General features: G+C 38.5%; 1 protein-coding gene across 3 annotated transcripts; it reads right to left on the minus strand.

Moving 5' to 3' along the window:
* Positions 1–466: 466 nt before the first annotated feature.
* On the minus strand, positions 467–13,514 carry LOC145554955 (uncharacterized). Of its 3 annotated transcripts, none has more exons than XM_081615949.1 (9): positions 13,366–13,514; positions 2,294–3,084; positions 2,180–2,224; positions 2,047–2,108; positions 1,899–1,962; positions 1,639–1,692; positions 1,429–1,455; positions 1,190–1,343; positions 467–1,110 (listed from the first exon to the last, which is right to left on the minus strand). In XM_081615949.1, exons 2-9 carry the CDS (start codon positions 2,363–2,365, stop codon positions 917–919), a joined length of 672 nt encoding a protein of 223 aa, XP_081472075.1. In that variant the 5' UTR covers positions 2,366–3,084; positions 13,366–13,514; the 3' UTR covers positions 467–916. The 3 variants fall into 3 exon arrangements, with proteins under 3 accessions (XP_081472075.1, XP_081472070.1, XP_081472077.1); XM_081615944.1 differs by lacking the exon at positions 13,366–13,514 and adding an exon at positions 3,338–3,597; XM_081615951.1 differs by lacking the exon at positions 13,366–13,514 and having other exon boundaries at positions 2,294–2,344; positions 2,931–3,595.
* Positions 13,515–13,787: the final 273 nt, after the last annotated feature.

Below are 13,787 nucleotides of genomic sequence, written 5' to 3' on the forward strand. Positions count from 1 at the left end.
TTGTTGCAAAACCCAGAGAGATTTTTGTAAAACTTTAAATGTAGCTTCAAACTGGAAACACTCAGAGAAAGTAGGTTTTAGAAAGTTTATTTGACAAGAGAATGATCCACTGTGGATTAATCATTGTTTCTGTATGAAAAGCTTCTTTGAAGTCACCAGATAAATAAATCAGGCTTATGTGTACATTCTAACGCTCTTCAATTCAGCCAATCAGCTCATCATGCGCCTCCGTCTCAGCCTATCGGCGCCGGTCTCCTCATCTTCTTGAATTACCCTTCATAAAGTCCGGCTTGATGTGAAGAACTGCTCCTCACCCGAGTTTCCATCACCTCCACCCGGTCTCCACCGTCGCTCAGCATACCTTTAATCTTTGTATTATGGTATGTTTCTAACTGAACATGTTTCTGTATTTGGTTGCTTTATTTAAATAAAAACTGTTGATTCTGATTGCTAAAACATAAACGACTGAGGTTTGCAAAGACAATTTTTATTTCTTCCAGTCATTGTTAAAGTATATGAAACGTTACACATGAAATACTGAAAGGTATTATCTTTGCTTGTATTTCAAAATTTTAAAACAAGGTTATCCAATTGTTAAACAATGCTGTTACAATATATTTACAACTACTTTATTGGTTCTACTTTCTCTTTAATATATTAGAGCCACAATGTTACTTTTCCTGGAAACAACAGTTCTACCAAAAAACTAAACAATATAAATCAACTGAACTACAACAAAAGGAACACTAAAAAATGTACATAATGTTTAAAGAACACATTGTGAAAAACTAAAGGATGACAGAACAAATCCAAATGTCAGCAGAACAGATTTACAAAGATGTCACCAAAAAAGAACAATGTGTGACAACTGAAATGTGTGAAAGACTGTGGAAAACAACTATTATTCTCCTTGCATTCAGTACTGACATCCAGGGCAGTGTCCAGGTCTGCCATCACAGTAGTAACGAGGGTAATCTCCTCGTCTTCCATTTCCAGTGAAGCCCACACAGTCTTTATATTGCCGGTTACAGGAAGAACACGTAACAACTGCAAAAGGAATCCGGTTTTCTGCCTTGAATGACTTTGAAAATTTACCCCAGTTGATCTCACCTGTAAATGAATGATAAATTTCATGTAGTTTAAATCTAATTTAACATGTTTTATGTGGAAAAAAGTCAAAGGTTCTTACCATCCAGCCAAGCAAAGCGAGTCCTCTTCCTGAACACTGGGTCAGACACAATGGCTTTAAAGCGCTTGCAGGTTAATGCCAAGGTGAGGTAAGCTGCATCTCCCTGTGCTAGTATCACCTCTTGGAGAACAGCTTCCAGTACATCCAAAGGCATCTGAAAATTACAGAAAAACAGGTGCATTGCAAGACTATCACCAGAATAATGGCTATGACGCATATGATTATGAATGTATCTTTACCTGCAAAATTGGTGGCATCATTTGTACCTGCATGGTGAGAAGCATAAAACAGTAATTAACACTTTGTATCTCTCAGTGTCTTACCCTTTCCATCTCTACTGTCATAAAAAAATGATGTGCAAAAAATATATTTTCCTGTTTAAAAAAAAATCATTTCTGGTTTAAATACAAATCAAAAATAATAGTTATGTGTACATTTTAAAAATTAACCTCAATTTGTGCCTCAGTTGCTTTTGCATAGGTGTGGTCATCAGCACACAGAGTCTGTAAAAAAATATAGATATTTTGAAAGTGAAAGATGAGCCCAAGTCCAAACAACATCAAAACAGTTTCAACCTTTTTAACTGTCCTATCCTGATTTTGTTTCATATTTTAACAATCAAGCATTGCATAAAACTGCATTGTGAACGGACATAATAGAAATTACATGATTCAAAACTACACACTGATGAATTTGAACTAAACCATACCTCATATTTTGCCCCCTCATGAACTTTTTTCCGCTTTCTCTCCTTTTGTAGTTCTTCTTTGGACCTTTTAAAAGGACAAATTGAAGATTTTCTTTAAAAAACTGACTTATGTGTATGATGATGTGGTATATTGCACCATTATTCTTACTTCACAGGGAAGTTTCTCAGGAGAGTGAGAGTCCACCATCTTCGTATTGTCATCATGTCATTCTGTGGACATGACAGGTTCGCATTTAATGACATCTCCAACAGAAAGCATGCAGTCTTATCTGTTTCCTTACCTCCGTGAAATCAAATGGTGCTTCCATCACAAAGTAGAGAGCATACTGTGGAGAAAAATGTGATTATGTCTATACAAACAATACAACAAAATGGTGGGAGGAAGTGGATGTTACCATCACTACAAACATTCCACAGTTGTTGGACAGTCCTTGTTTAGGCAATCCCTGTGGTGTTTGAGAGAACATTCAAGAAAAGAGGGAAAATTTAAATTACTTTAACAATCAAATTAATGTATAAGACAACAGCCTTACCCACACTATTGACTGTAAACATTGAACGGAGGAATGATTGGAAATAAGCAGTCTGGTAGCTCTAAAGAACTATAATTGTCCAACAATAACATCTCACTTATATTAATATTTTTAATTTCCATTTTTAAAATAACTATCAGTGCACATACCTTCATTTTAATTCATGTCTGCAGAAATAAATGGGTAATATTACACTGCACATTATGATCAGTAAAACCGTACTTAATAGTAGATATATCACCTAATACTGTTACTCTTACTAGTGTTTTTTGCAGTTATTTACTACTATAAATATATGAAGTAGAGGGAACTACACCCACCTATGATGGCAGCTTTTAGTTTATAAAAAGTGTTAGACTTTCCAGAAATGTTGGCGTGCAAAAACATATTTCAAAAAGGATTAACCTTTTTCTAGTCTTTTTTATGAAAAAAAAAACCAACTACAAAACTGTTAAGAAGGTAAATAAATAAATGATAGTGTAAGTGTAGCTTTACATACCGTTATGTTGAACCGTAGCAGTTCTTGTTATGTGATTCTGTACCTTGAACGACTCATCGGCTTTGTATGAGCAAAGAGGACAGAAATATCCGTCATTCGTGCAATACGGAATAATCTTCTCTCCGTTACGAATGTTACAAATAGAAACGTGGATCTGTTAAATAAAATAAAAAAACAAAGTTTGAGCATAAAATACACTTATCAATTATACATTTTATTTACTTTTCTATTTTTATCTAATGGTGCCCTGCAGGGAAATAATTAGCTATGCTACATGCTAAATTTAACCTTACCTTCTATGAATTACGCATTTCAATAGTCTACAGCTGTTTATTATATGCTCAACGTCATCTAGAAAAGCGTATTGATTTACTATGTGATAAAAATTTTAAAGAAGGTAAAAATACCTTTTGCTGACTTTGCGCCTTTTCCATTTTGGATCGTGTGCCGAACACATGAACCCTCTCAAAATTCTTTCAATCGGCATCTCAAACCCGCTTCTTTAAGGTATTTATACTAGAAATTAGGAAAATAGCGCCCCCTTCACTTCCGGAGTGCAATGGTCCCATTTCCATATAAGGTATGAGGCTGACAGTGGTCCGTCCCCGCCCCTTTCTGCATGCTGCAGCGAGGACCTTCTCTATATAACGGCAGCTTAGCAACAAAAAAGAACGGAAGTGAGGAAGTACACCAATAGACATAATATAAGAGTAGACCCGGCATTGGCTGCTCCGGTGCAGGAAATACGGCGGCCATCTTGGAGCGGTACTCCCTCCTACTTTGTTCAATCAAAACAGCAGAAGATGCCTCAGCACTGAGGGATATTGTTGTTCGGTGGACTATTGATGTGAGGGCTCCACAGACAACATTTCACAAGTAAGATGGACATATTATTGTGTATATATTGTGATTAGGATATTACTTTACTGTATTTATGTCCACCAGCGAGATACCAGCTAATATTAGCTACAGTGCTTGGTGTAATACGGGGTTCAGCCCCGCTATGGAGGCTAACTGAGATTCTGTAAATCTAAAAAAATTTATTATTCTCTAACATTGTCGCGGCCTTCTAGCTTCCAATACTCCAACTAAGGCCGTGTGTGTTAACAGGTGGGTTTTAGATTGAACGCACTTCCTCTTCATTTGTTTGCGAAAATAGATTGTTTATTTCTTATAAAATTAGTAACAAAATATCAAAAAATGTCCTACATCTTAATCGAAAACGAAAGTGAACTTAACATGGCGTTTCAAGTAAAAAGGTGCAAAATAAAAAGTCAAATTGAAAGTGAAATGCAAGTGAAATGAAATGGTCAAAAAATCATTTACCAACCCTCCCGTACACACCAGACATTTGCAAAACAATGCCTCCACCAAGCACCCGGTGTGTTTTTAATTACCTAAATTAATGGGAGGGGCTAACCAATTACCAACATAATCAATTCTAATTTACAAATTAATCACAGACTTAATTCTAACTTTCCAAAAATAAAAAACTAAATTAATAGAACTTACAAGTTGCAAACATTACAAATGGCCACCACATCCCGGCCCCTAATTCATCTAAATGAATTATAATATCTGCACACGTGGCCATTACCTGATCCAGGGTCTATATTAACACGATTCGTTTAAACATCAATTTATGCAGTAGTCCAAATTAAACTTCTTTTTGTGGTCTATTCATCTTCTTAGAAAAATCAAAAAGCAAAAACAGTCAATATTTCATGACTTCCAAGTTCTCTTGTCCATGTGCATGGTCTGTGTATGTAAAAAGGTCTATGTAGCAGAATGAGATGTTTAGCATGTCAGTAAATGAGCATCAGTGTAAATGTAGAGCCAGAGGTTCCAGAACTTAGCTCAGTTGGAGACAAACATTCATTGTTGTCTCTACACAGCCTCCAGCAGGAGACATATCTTGTTGATCGGTTTCTCCAGCACATTTGTTCTCATCTTCACTCGAACACGTCGAACCAATCCACTTGCATCTGCCATGGTTTCTGTGATGCGTCCAATAGGCCATGAATTTCTTGGTGCAGCCTCGTCGACAACAAGCACCACATCATCAATGGCAAAGTTCCTGCGAGTCTTGTTCCATTTCCGTCGCTCTTGCAACATAGGGAGATATTCTTTCACCCACCGTTTCCAGAAAGGTCCACAATGTACTGGGCCTGCTTCCAACGTCTCCAACTGTACAGGTCCTCCTTTTTGAACAAACCTGGTGGAGCACAGGCTTACCTTTTAACTGGAGCAAATGATTTGGAGTTAGAGCCTCTAAATCATTAGGATCTTCAGAAGAAGGTGTAATCGGGCGATCATTTAATATAGCCTCCACTTCACAAAAAACTGTGTGCAAGCCTTCATCATCTAGTACTTGTAGGTTTGTGATGGAGCACAGCACTCTCTTTATTTCCTGCACCAGGCGCTCCCATACACCACCATGATGGGCTCCATAAGGTGGGTTGAAAATCCACTTTATGCCATCTTCTGCAAAGCATTTTTGGATTTTACTTTGTTTTAGCTCCAGCAGAGCTTGCTTTAACTCACGGTTTGAGCTGACAAAGTTGGTTCCGTTGTCCGACCTGATTTCCTTGACTTGTCCTCTGCGACAGATGAATCTTCTGATGGCGTTTATGCAGGAATCTGTGTCAAGAGAATGTGCTACCTCCAGGTGAACTGCACGACAGGTTAGACATGTGAAGAGAACTCCATATCTTTTAACAATAGTTCTCCCTCTCTTCACTTCTATCGGTCCAAAGTAATCAACACCAACATAAGTAAATGGTGGAAGATCAGTTGAGAGTCTGTCAACAGGAAGATCTGACATTTTTTGCTCACCTGGCTTTTGTCGTCGTCTTCGACACACCATACAATCTCTTATGATCTTTCTAGCTGCTGAATTAGCATGAGGGATCCAGTACTGTCGTCGAAGAGTAGAAAGCATATGATTTCTTCCTCCGTGTCCAACTTTTTCATGGATGTGTTGAAGAATGAGCTTTGAAACATGGCTTTCTTTAGGCAGTATTGCAGGATGTTTTGTTTCTTCAGGTAATGCTGCTTTGCTCAATCGGCCACCCACTCTCAACACACCATCAGTAACAACAGGATCAAGCTTGTACAGATGACTTGACTTTTTCACTGTACCAGAGCTCAGGGCAGCTATTTCCTCGCCATAATGTTTTTTCTGCACAAAGCTCACTATGGCTTCCTCAGCCTTGAAGAGATCATCAGTTGTGAGCTGAACATTCGTCTTATTGTCCTGTTCATTACACATTTTATTTCCACAGTGTGCAGCTAGCAACTTCTTTGTTTGCATCCTTTTTTTTAGTTTCAGGATCCATGCTACACTTCTTTTTAGCTTTGTCCAACTGGAAAAGTACATTAGCAGCTTAGTAGTCGGACACACTTTTTCCAACAAGGTTGCACATGTCAGGATCTTGTCTTTAACCTCTGGATCAGTTTCCAAATGGACAGGTCTTTCCTTAATTACTGCTGGCCATTGGATCTCAGGTTTTGTGAGGAATTCCGGCCCACTGATCCAGGTGGAAGACTTTAAAAAAGAGCCAATTTTCATGCCTCGAGATGCTGCATCAGCTGGATTTAACTTTGAGCTGATATATCTCCATTGAGTAACCTTTGTAAGATCATGAATGATGGACACTCTATTAGCTACATATGTTTTAAACCTTATCGTTGTGTTTGCAATGTACTGCAGGACGGTTGTGCTGTCACACCAGAAGACTGATTCGCTCAGATTGAGTCCAAGTTGCACTGACAGCATTTTGTCCAGACGTACAGCTAACACTGCGGCAGCAAGTTCAAGTCGTGGTATGGTGACTTGTTTTAATGGTGCCACTCTTGCTTTGCCAAAAACAAAGGAAACACACACTTCCTGTTTGTCATTAGATACCCTAAGATAAGACACAACACCAAATCCAGTTTCACTGGCATCACAAAAGTGATGCAGCTGTGCACTTCTTATCTCTCCAAACTCTTTGGGTGTGATGCATCTTCTGACACTAAAGTTGTCAAGAAGAACTAAATCTTCAACCCATTTTTTCCAAAGTTGGGCTTTTCTGGTGGAATTCTCTCATCCCAGCCAAGCTCAGTTACATAAATGTTGAAGAATTTGTTAGCAGGGAGAATAACTGGAGCCAAGAAACCCAAAGGGTCATAAATAGAGCTGACAATGGACAGAATACCACGCCTCGTTAGTGGTTTGTGCTTGTTTTCAATGCTAAAGGTGAAAACATCCTGTTCAACATTCCCATTGCACCCCCAGGGTTCTTTTCAGTGGGAAGCTGTCCCGGCTAAGATCTAGCAACTTTACACATGTTGCTCTATTTCCTCAGGGATCTGAGAGAGGACAGAGCGCTCACTACACACCCATTTATTGAGTCTAAATCCCCCCTTGGTACACACCTCAGTGAGCTGTTGATAAAGAAAAATGGCCTGCTCAATAGTCTGGACAGACCTGAGACAGTCATCTACATAAAAACTGTGTCTGATTGTATTAATAATCTCTTCTGGGTACAGATGTTTGTTGTCCTCAGCAGTCTTTAAAAGTGCATATGTGGCACAACTAGGAGAAGAGACTGCACCAAAAATATGGACCAACATTCTATGCTCAACAAGCTCTTTTGTGATGTCACCGTTGGGCCACCAGAGAAAACGTAGGTAATTTACATGTTCTTCAGCAACTCTGACTTGGTGGAACATCCCTTTAATGTCTGTCATAAGTGCTATTGGATCTTGCCGAAAACGAATGAGTACACCTAATAAGGTGCTAGTCAAATCTGGTCCTTGTAACAGCTCTTTGTTCAGAGATGTTCCAGCAAATGTTGCAGCACAATCATAGACAACCCGCAGTGTTTTCTTGCGGGTTGGTAGACCCCATGATGAGGTACGTACCACACCTTTCCTTCCTCCTGTTCCACTTGATCTTGCGGAACGATTTCTGAATGCCCTTCCACACTAACATTATGCATAAATTCTTTGTACTCTTCAAAAAATAGTTTATCCTTCTGAAATCGTTTTAACAGACATTGCGCCCTCTGCTGGGCCACCTGTTTGTTGTTGGGCATTTTTACTTCAGGATTACGAAAGGGTAACTTTAGGTAATAATGACCGTCTTTAAGCACCGCTGACTTTGACATAATGTCCATGAACTGTTTGTCTTCTACAGACATTTCAGCATGCTCATTGCACTGGTGCTCTACAAAATCTTGGTTATACTGACTGACCAGCATTTCTTCCAAATTACTTATAGAAATACGGTTCACCTGAATAGAACCAGCAACATGTCCATTTTCTTCACTAACCTGGCTGAGAGGACCATTAACAACCCAACCAAGGCGTGTTAGCACAGCATAAGGCCCACTACCTTCACTGTTAACTATTTTCCAAGGTTCCAATGCTTTGGGAGAATTTACACCAATGAGCAGCCCAATGCCAGCATCTATTGGTGTCAACTCAACACCTCTTAGATAAGACCATTTTCTTAAGTCTTCCTCTTTAGGGATATTTTCTTTAGTGACAGGAATGGATTGTTGAGTATATACATCAGGCAACTTCAAGTAATCATTTTCTTTTAAAGCAGCTACTTCCAAACCAGATAATCTATAGCTACTTACTTGCTTTTCCTGACCCATGGTTTTTAGCATGATTTCCACTTTCTTTCCAGACGCATTTAACTGCATCATCAAAGCCTCTGTACAAAATGTTGCAGAGCTGCCTGGATCTAGAAAGGCATAAGTCTCTACAATCTTTGTCCCCTTTTCCAACTTTACTTTTACTGGGACAACTGACAGAGCACACTCTTTAGACCCGGCCCCAGTGTAGCTACCAACATTTAAAGATACAAGAGCACTTGAGACTGGTGACTCTTCACCCTCGGCCTCAACTGTTTGACGTTGCTGCTCTGCCGGTTCAATGTGCAGAACCGTAGGGTGACTTTTACTACAGGTGAGGCATGTTAGACGCTGTGGACAGTTTTTACTCATATGCCCCTTCTGTAAGCATCCAAAGCATATACCTTTACTTTTAATGAAAATCACCTTTTCTTTGTTGGTTTTCCTCTTAAAGGAGTCACATTTTTCTAAGCAATGACTTCTAAGACAGAATAAGCACAAAGTTTTAGTCAACTTTACATCTTCATGATTAAACTGGACCTGTCTGTCATTGTTCTGTTTAGAAACTACAGCAACAGAAGTGGCAAAACTGCTGCTTCTAGTTTTAAAAGGAACCTTTGATGGTTTTAAAGCCATCTTTTCTTTTGTAGTTTGACCTTCTCCAAAAACAGGATCTAATGCAGCTTTTGTTTGTTTTTCCAAAAAGTCAAGAAGATCTTTAAACTTTATTCTACGATCGTACTTTTCTGCTATGTCAACCACAATAAGTCGCCATTTGTCACGAAGTCTAAAAGGTAACTTTGAAACAAGAATCCTCATATTGGTTGAGTTTTCAAGCTCATCAATAAACCCAGCTTCATCCATTGTGTTGAAACAACTTCTTAGAAATAATGTATAAGCTCTTAAAGCAGTGGCATCATCAGACTTTAAAACTGACCAATTCAGAGCTTTGTCTATAAATGCAGATGTTATTTTTGCTCTGTTACCAAAGTTCCACTCAAGCTGTTTTTTAGCCTCTACATAAGCAGTTTGTGGACTCATGTGCATACAACTTCTCACTAAAGTTCTTGGCTGTCCTGAGGTAAACTGTTCTAAGTAGTAAAGCCTGTCCTGCATGTTATCCGTCTTAGTTTCTATTCCTTGCTCAAAAGCCTTAAGAAAGGACCTAAAATGTAAAGAGTCTCCACTAAAAACAGGGATTTCTACAGATGGCAGGAGTGACAGTCTTTGCTGTTTTACAAGCATTTCAGTGATTTCATTCTGCTTCTTCATGATCTCTGTTAAAGCACTACTGTGAACATCAACCTGAGATATTTGTCTTGGGCTTTCCCCTTCCGGTTTCACTTTTAATGTTTCATTAATAGATGTCTCTTGGGGCATTGGCAAAGGTGCAAGAGTTGCTGATCGCTTCTGTGTTCTTGGAGCCTTTTGAGCTGTAGCAGCGGGTATGAACTCAGATGCTGCGGAACCTGATGTTTCCCGACTTGCGACGTCAGCGCTGGAACTTTTCTGTTCTTGCGCAGAGTTGTAGATTTTCATCTTTGCATCCGCCTTCACCAGCTTGGTCCTCAAAGCCAATGCTTCTTTTCTTGCTTTTAACTGGAGTTCTTCCAGCTCGAGCGCGTGTTTTTCTTGCAGCGCATCCGCCTCCGCTTTCAGAGCGGCTCTTTCCACCTCGGCTTCCATCAGCGCCATTGAAGCCGCACGAGAGCTCGAACTCCGAGCACTAGAGGTTTTACTCACTATACTGGGCGTCGTGCTGGTTGTCTTGCTCGCTGGTTTAGCTGCGGACCCAGATAGCCTTTCAAAGTCTTTGCTGATCGTCTGTTGCACCGTCTGTGAGACGCTGTCATCCGGCTCAACGTCACGGTCATGAGATGCCGCCTTTGATTCAACTTCAAATGCTGAACATACTTCGCTCTTCTGCGCATCAGGATCGCCATTCATCCAAACTTCTACCTCATCCAGGAACTCTTTAAAACTGATCAACTTTGGTTCATACCAATCGCAGTGATCGGTTTCTTTTTCATCAACGTTCAGAAGTCTTTGAACTGAAGATTGCAAGTCCATAAACTCTGCTAAATAATTATTGAAAGTTTTCATATGCTCATCTATGGAGGGTTTTAACTCTCCAGCATCAATTAAAGCATGAATGTCATTTCTTTTTCTTGTCAGAACGCCGAGTTTGGCTCTGCGTCTTTTAATTAAATTAAAGAGTTCTCTTTCCTTTTCAAATCCTTCATCTTGTTCATCCATTTTCAACACAAACTTCGATTCTCTAAATCCAAAAGATAATTGTCCAAAACAAACTTTTCAATTTGCAGCTCAGCGTCTGCTTTCTCCAACAAAGTATCGCATTTACTCACGAACTTTGTGCGTCTTCTCCAAGTCCATTCCATGAAGTTTCAGTCGCCAAGTGCGATCGTCCAATCTTCCAAGCTTTTCCAATATCCAAACCTTCCAAAAATGTTCCAAAAAATGATTTTTTGACTTAAATGTCGCGGCCTTCTAGCTTCCAATACTCCAACTAAGGCCGTGTGTGTTAACAGGTGGGTTTTAGATTGAACGCACTTCCTCTTCATTTGTTTGCGAAAATAGATTGTTTATTTCTTATAAAATTAGTAACAAAATATCAAAAAATGTCCTACATCTTAATCGAAAACGAAAGTGAACTTAACATGGCGTTTCAAGTAAAAAAGTGCAAAATAAAAGGTCAAATTGCAAGTGAAATGAAATGGTCAAAAAATCATTTACCAACCCTCCCGTACACACCAGACATTTGCAAAACAATGCCTCCACCAAGCACCCGGTGTGTTTTTAATTACCTAAATTAATGGGAGGGGCTAACCAATTACCAACATAATCAATTCTAATTTACAAATTAATCACAGACTTAATTCTAACTTTCCAAAAATAAAAAACTAAATTAATAGAACTTACAAGTTGCAAACATTACAAATGGCCACCACAAACATTGACTTAGATTACATTAGAAATGAAACAATGTAACACATATTATAAAACTTATATTATGTGCTATAACAGTCACCAGCAAGTTTACACAGGTAAATACTATTTAAATGTAATTCTTTCACTTGTAAGATACATCGCAAATCTTCCGTTTTTGTTTTGAAAGTTTTCTAAAGACACGATGTGAGGAAGAAGAGGGAGATATCTATAAAGAGAGACAGATTCACTGCAGCACGGATGAATCTCGCATCGGATTTTGGACTCAATCTCAGCTGCTGAATCTCTCTGAAGCTAGAACTCATCGGCTGAAAAACATACATACATACATACATACATACATACACACACACACACACACACACACACACACACACACACACACACACATACATACATTAATTATTCAGTATTAATCATTTTTTGTTTGTGTCTGTATAGTTATATAAATATGTATTATTACTAAATAATTTATTACATAAATTCTGAACGCTGTGTGTATTGTAATATGCTCATCATACATCAATATCAGAATATTCCATTCCTATTCTATTGTTATAGCCACTAAGCATATTTAAATATGCTGAACTATGTATTAAAACATACTTAAATAATACAATTGTTTATAAATGTAGCTTTGATAGATGTTTGAATATTGTTTCCAGTAACAAAAAAGCGTGTTTTGATCGATTAAATGCGCTGATACGTCATTTTGCCTGCTAAACACATAATGCTGAGTGGAGCGGTGTACCGCTCCAAGATGGCCGCCCAAAATCTCGTCAATAGGCGAGAGCGGTGCATGAGGTGTCTATCATATTATGTCTATGAGTACACCTTCTTGTAGCAAACAAGAAGGGGCGGGGACAGACCACATGGTACATCAACGCCATTTGGAAATGGGTCCATTACACTTCGGAAATAGTGTTTTTATTTTCTTTTGAAAACTGTGATGTATCTTCACCTTTAGGAATGAGTTCAACTCCCAGCATTTATTTGAACTTCTCTCTGTTATTTACTTAGCGCAGTTCACAGTTCTTAAATTCTGTATAGCTTTCTGTGCACTTCCAAATCTGCTCCTCAGTCGAGTCTTTTCGGGTTTACTACTGCCTTTAGTTTAGAGACTGGTGGCGTGGGGGTAGTAACACAATTAACAAATACATAACTAAATAAAAATACACAACGTCTTTATTATTAGAACACCAGCACTATCAATAAAGATAAATTCCTTATTTTTTTTTTCCATTTTCTTAAGGATGTAAAGCGAAATAAATGACCTAAACAAGATCTGAAAGTGAGTCCAGTTTCACTCGATGGCTGTCAAGTTTTTTGCTCTCTTAAGCCTCCTCAGCTTTTGCCCAAACTTGAAAAGGCTTGCTTCCTCCAAAGAGACACAGGAACAACTCTTCTCAGTGGCATATTTTCCTTTTCTTTAGCTGGATCTCATCAACAGCATATGAGCAAACATGTGATCACATGAGCAGTGGTTCACATGAGTAGGTCACAGAGTAGTCAAAGAGTAGGTTGAAAACCTACAGATAGGAGAAATATTATAGATCACAATGAGTTAACTTTAACTAATTAACTAGTTTCTCAAGCAATGATTCAATAATTTACTTGTAAGTTAACAGTGACTAAATATAGTCCAATCAGTGCAATTAATTTGTTTCCAAACACATGAAAAACATTTAATCAAACAAGTTTATTTTGGTCTTCTGAATGCAATTTGAATGATATAAACTGTGAATAATGTCCATTCCTGCCAGTGGTGTCTTTGAGGAAGCTTTCAGTTGAGGTTTTTTGTCTGAAGAGAGATCATTCTGAGCACATGTGTGCCAAGTTACCTTATAGATTTGGCTGCTGAGCTTGAGAAGTGAAAGGGATGGGTGCTCTTGATTCTTTGTGAGGTATGTGCCAGTCGGGTGGAGACGGTGAAAACATTCAAAAGTGTAGCATTTGCTGTTTTAACTTGACAATGTCCAACCTGTTGAAACTGTGGAAAATTTTAAATACCTTGGATCATTCCTGCACAACAAGCTCAACAATGATATTTTTTTTTCTGTAAATGTTCTCAGAGACTCTGTCTTTAAGAAAACTTGTCTTCAAAGTCTCGGTCTGGTCTGGGGTCAACCTACTGGAGACGAACAATGAAGAGTTACACATGCACAAATGATTAAGTTAGGTTGAGCAATTTCTTATGTTCAATGTTGATTCTGCCTGATTCATTTATATGAATGAATTAGATTTAACTAAATGTAATAACTGT

Source organism: Poecilia reticulata, chromosome 2, assembly GCF_904066995.2.
Source record: "Poecilia reticulata chromosome 2, P_reticulata-male-v2, whole genome shotgun sequence".
Classification (NCBI taxonomy): domain Eukaryota; kingdom Metazoa; phylum Chordata; class Actinopteri; order Cyprinodontiformes; family Poeciliidae; genus Poecilia; species Poecilia reticulata.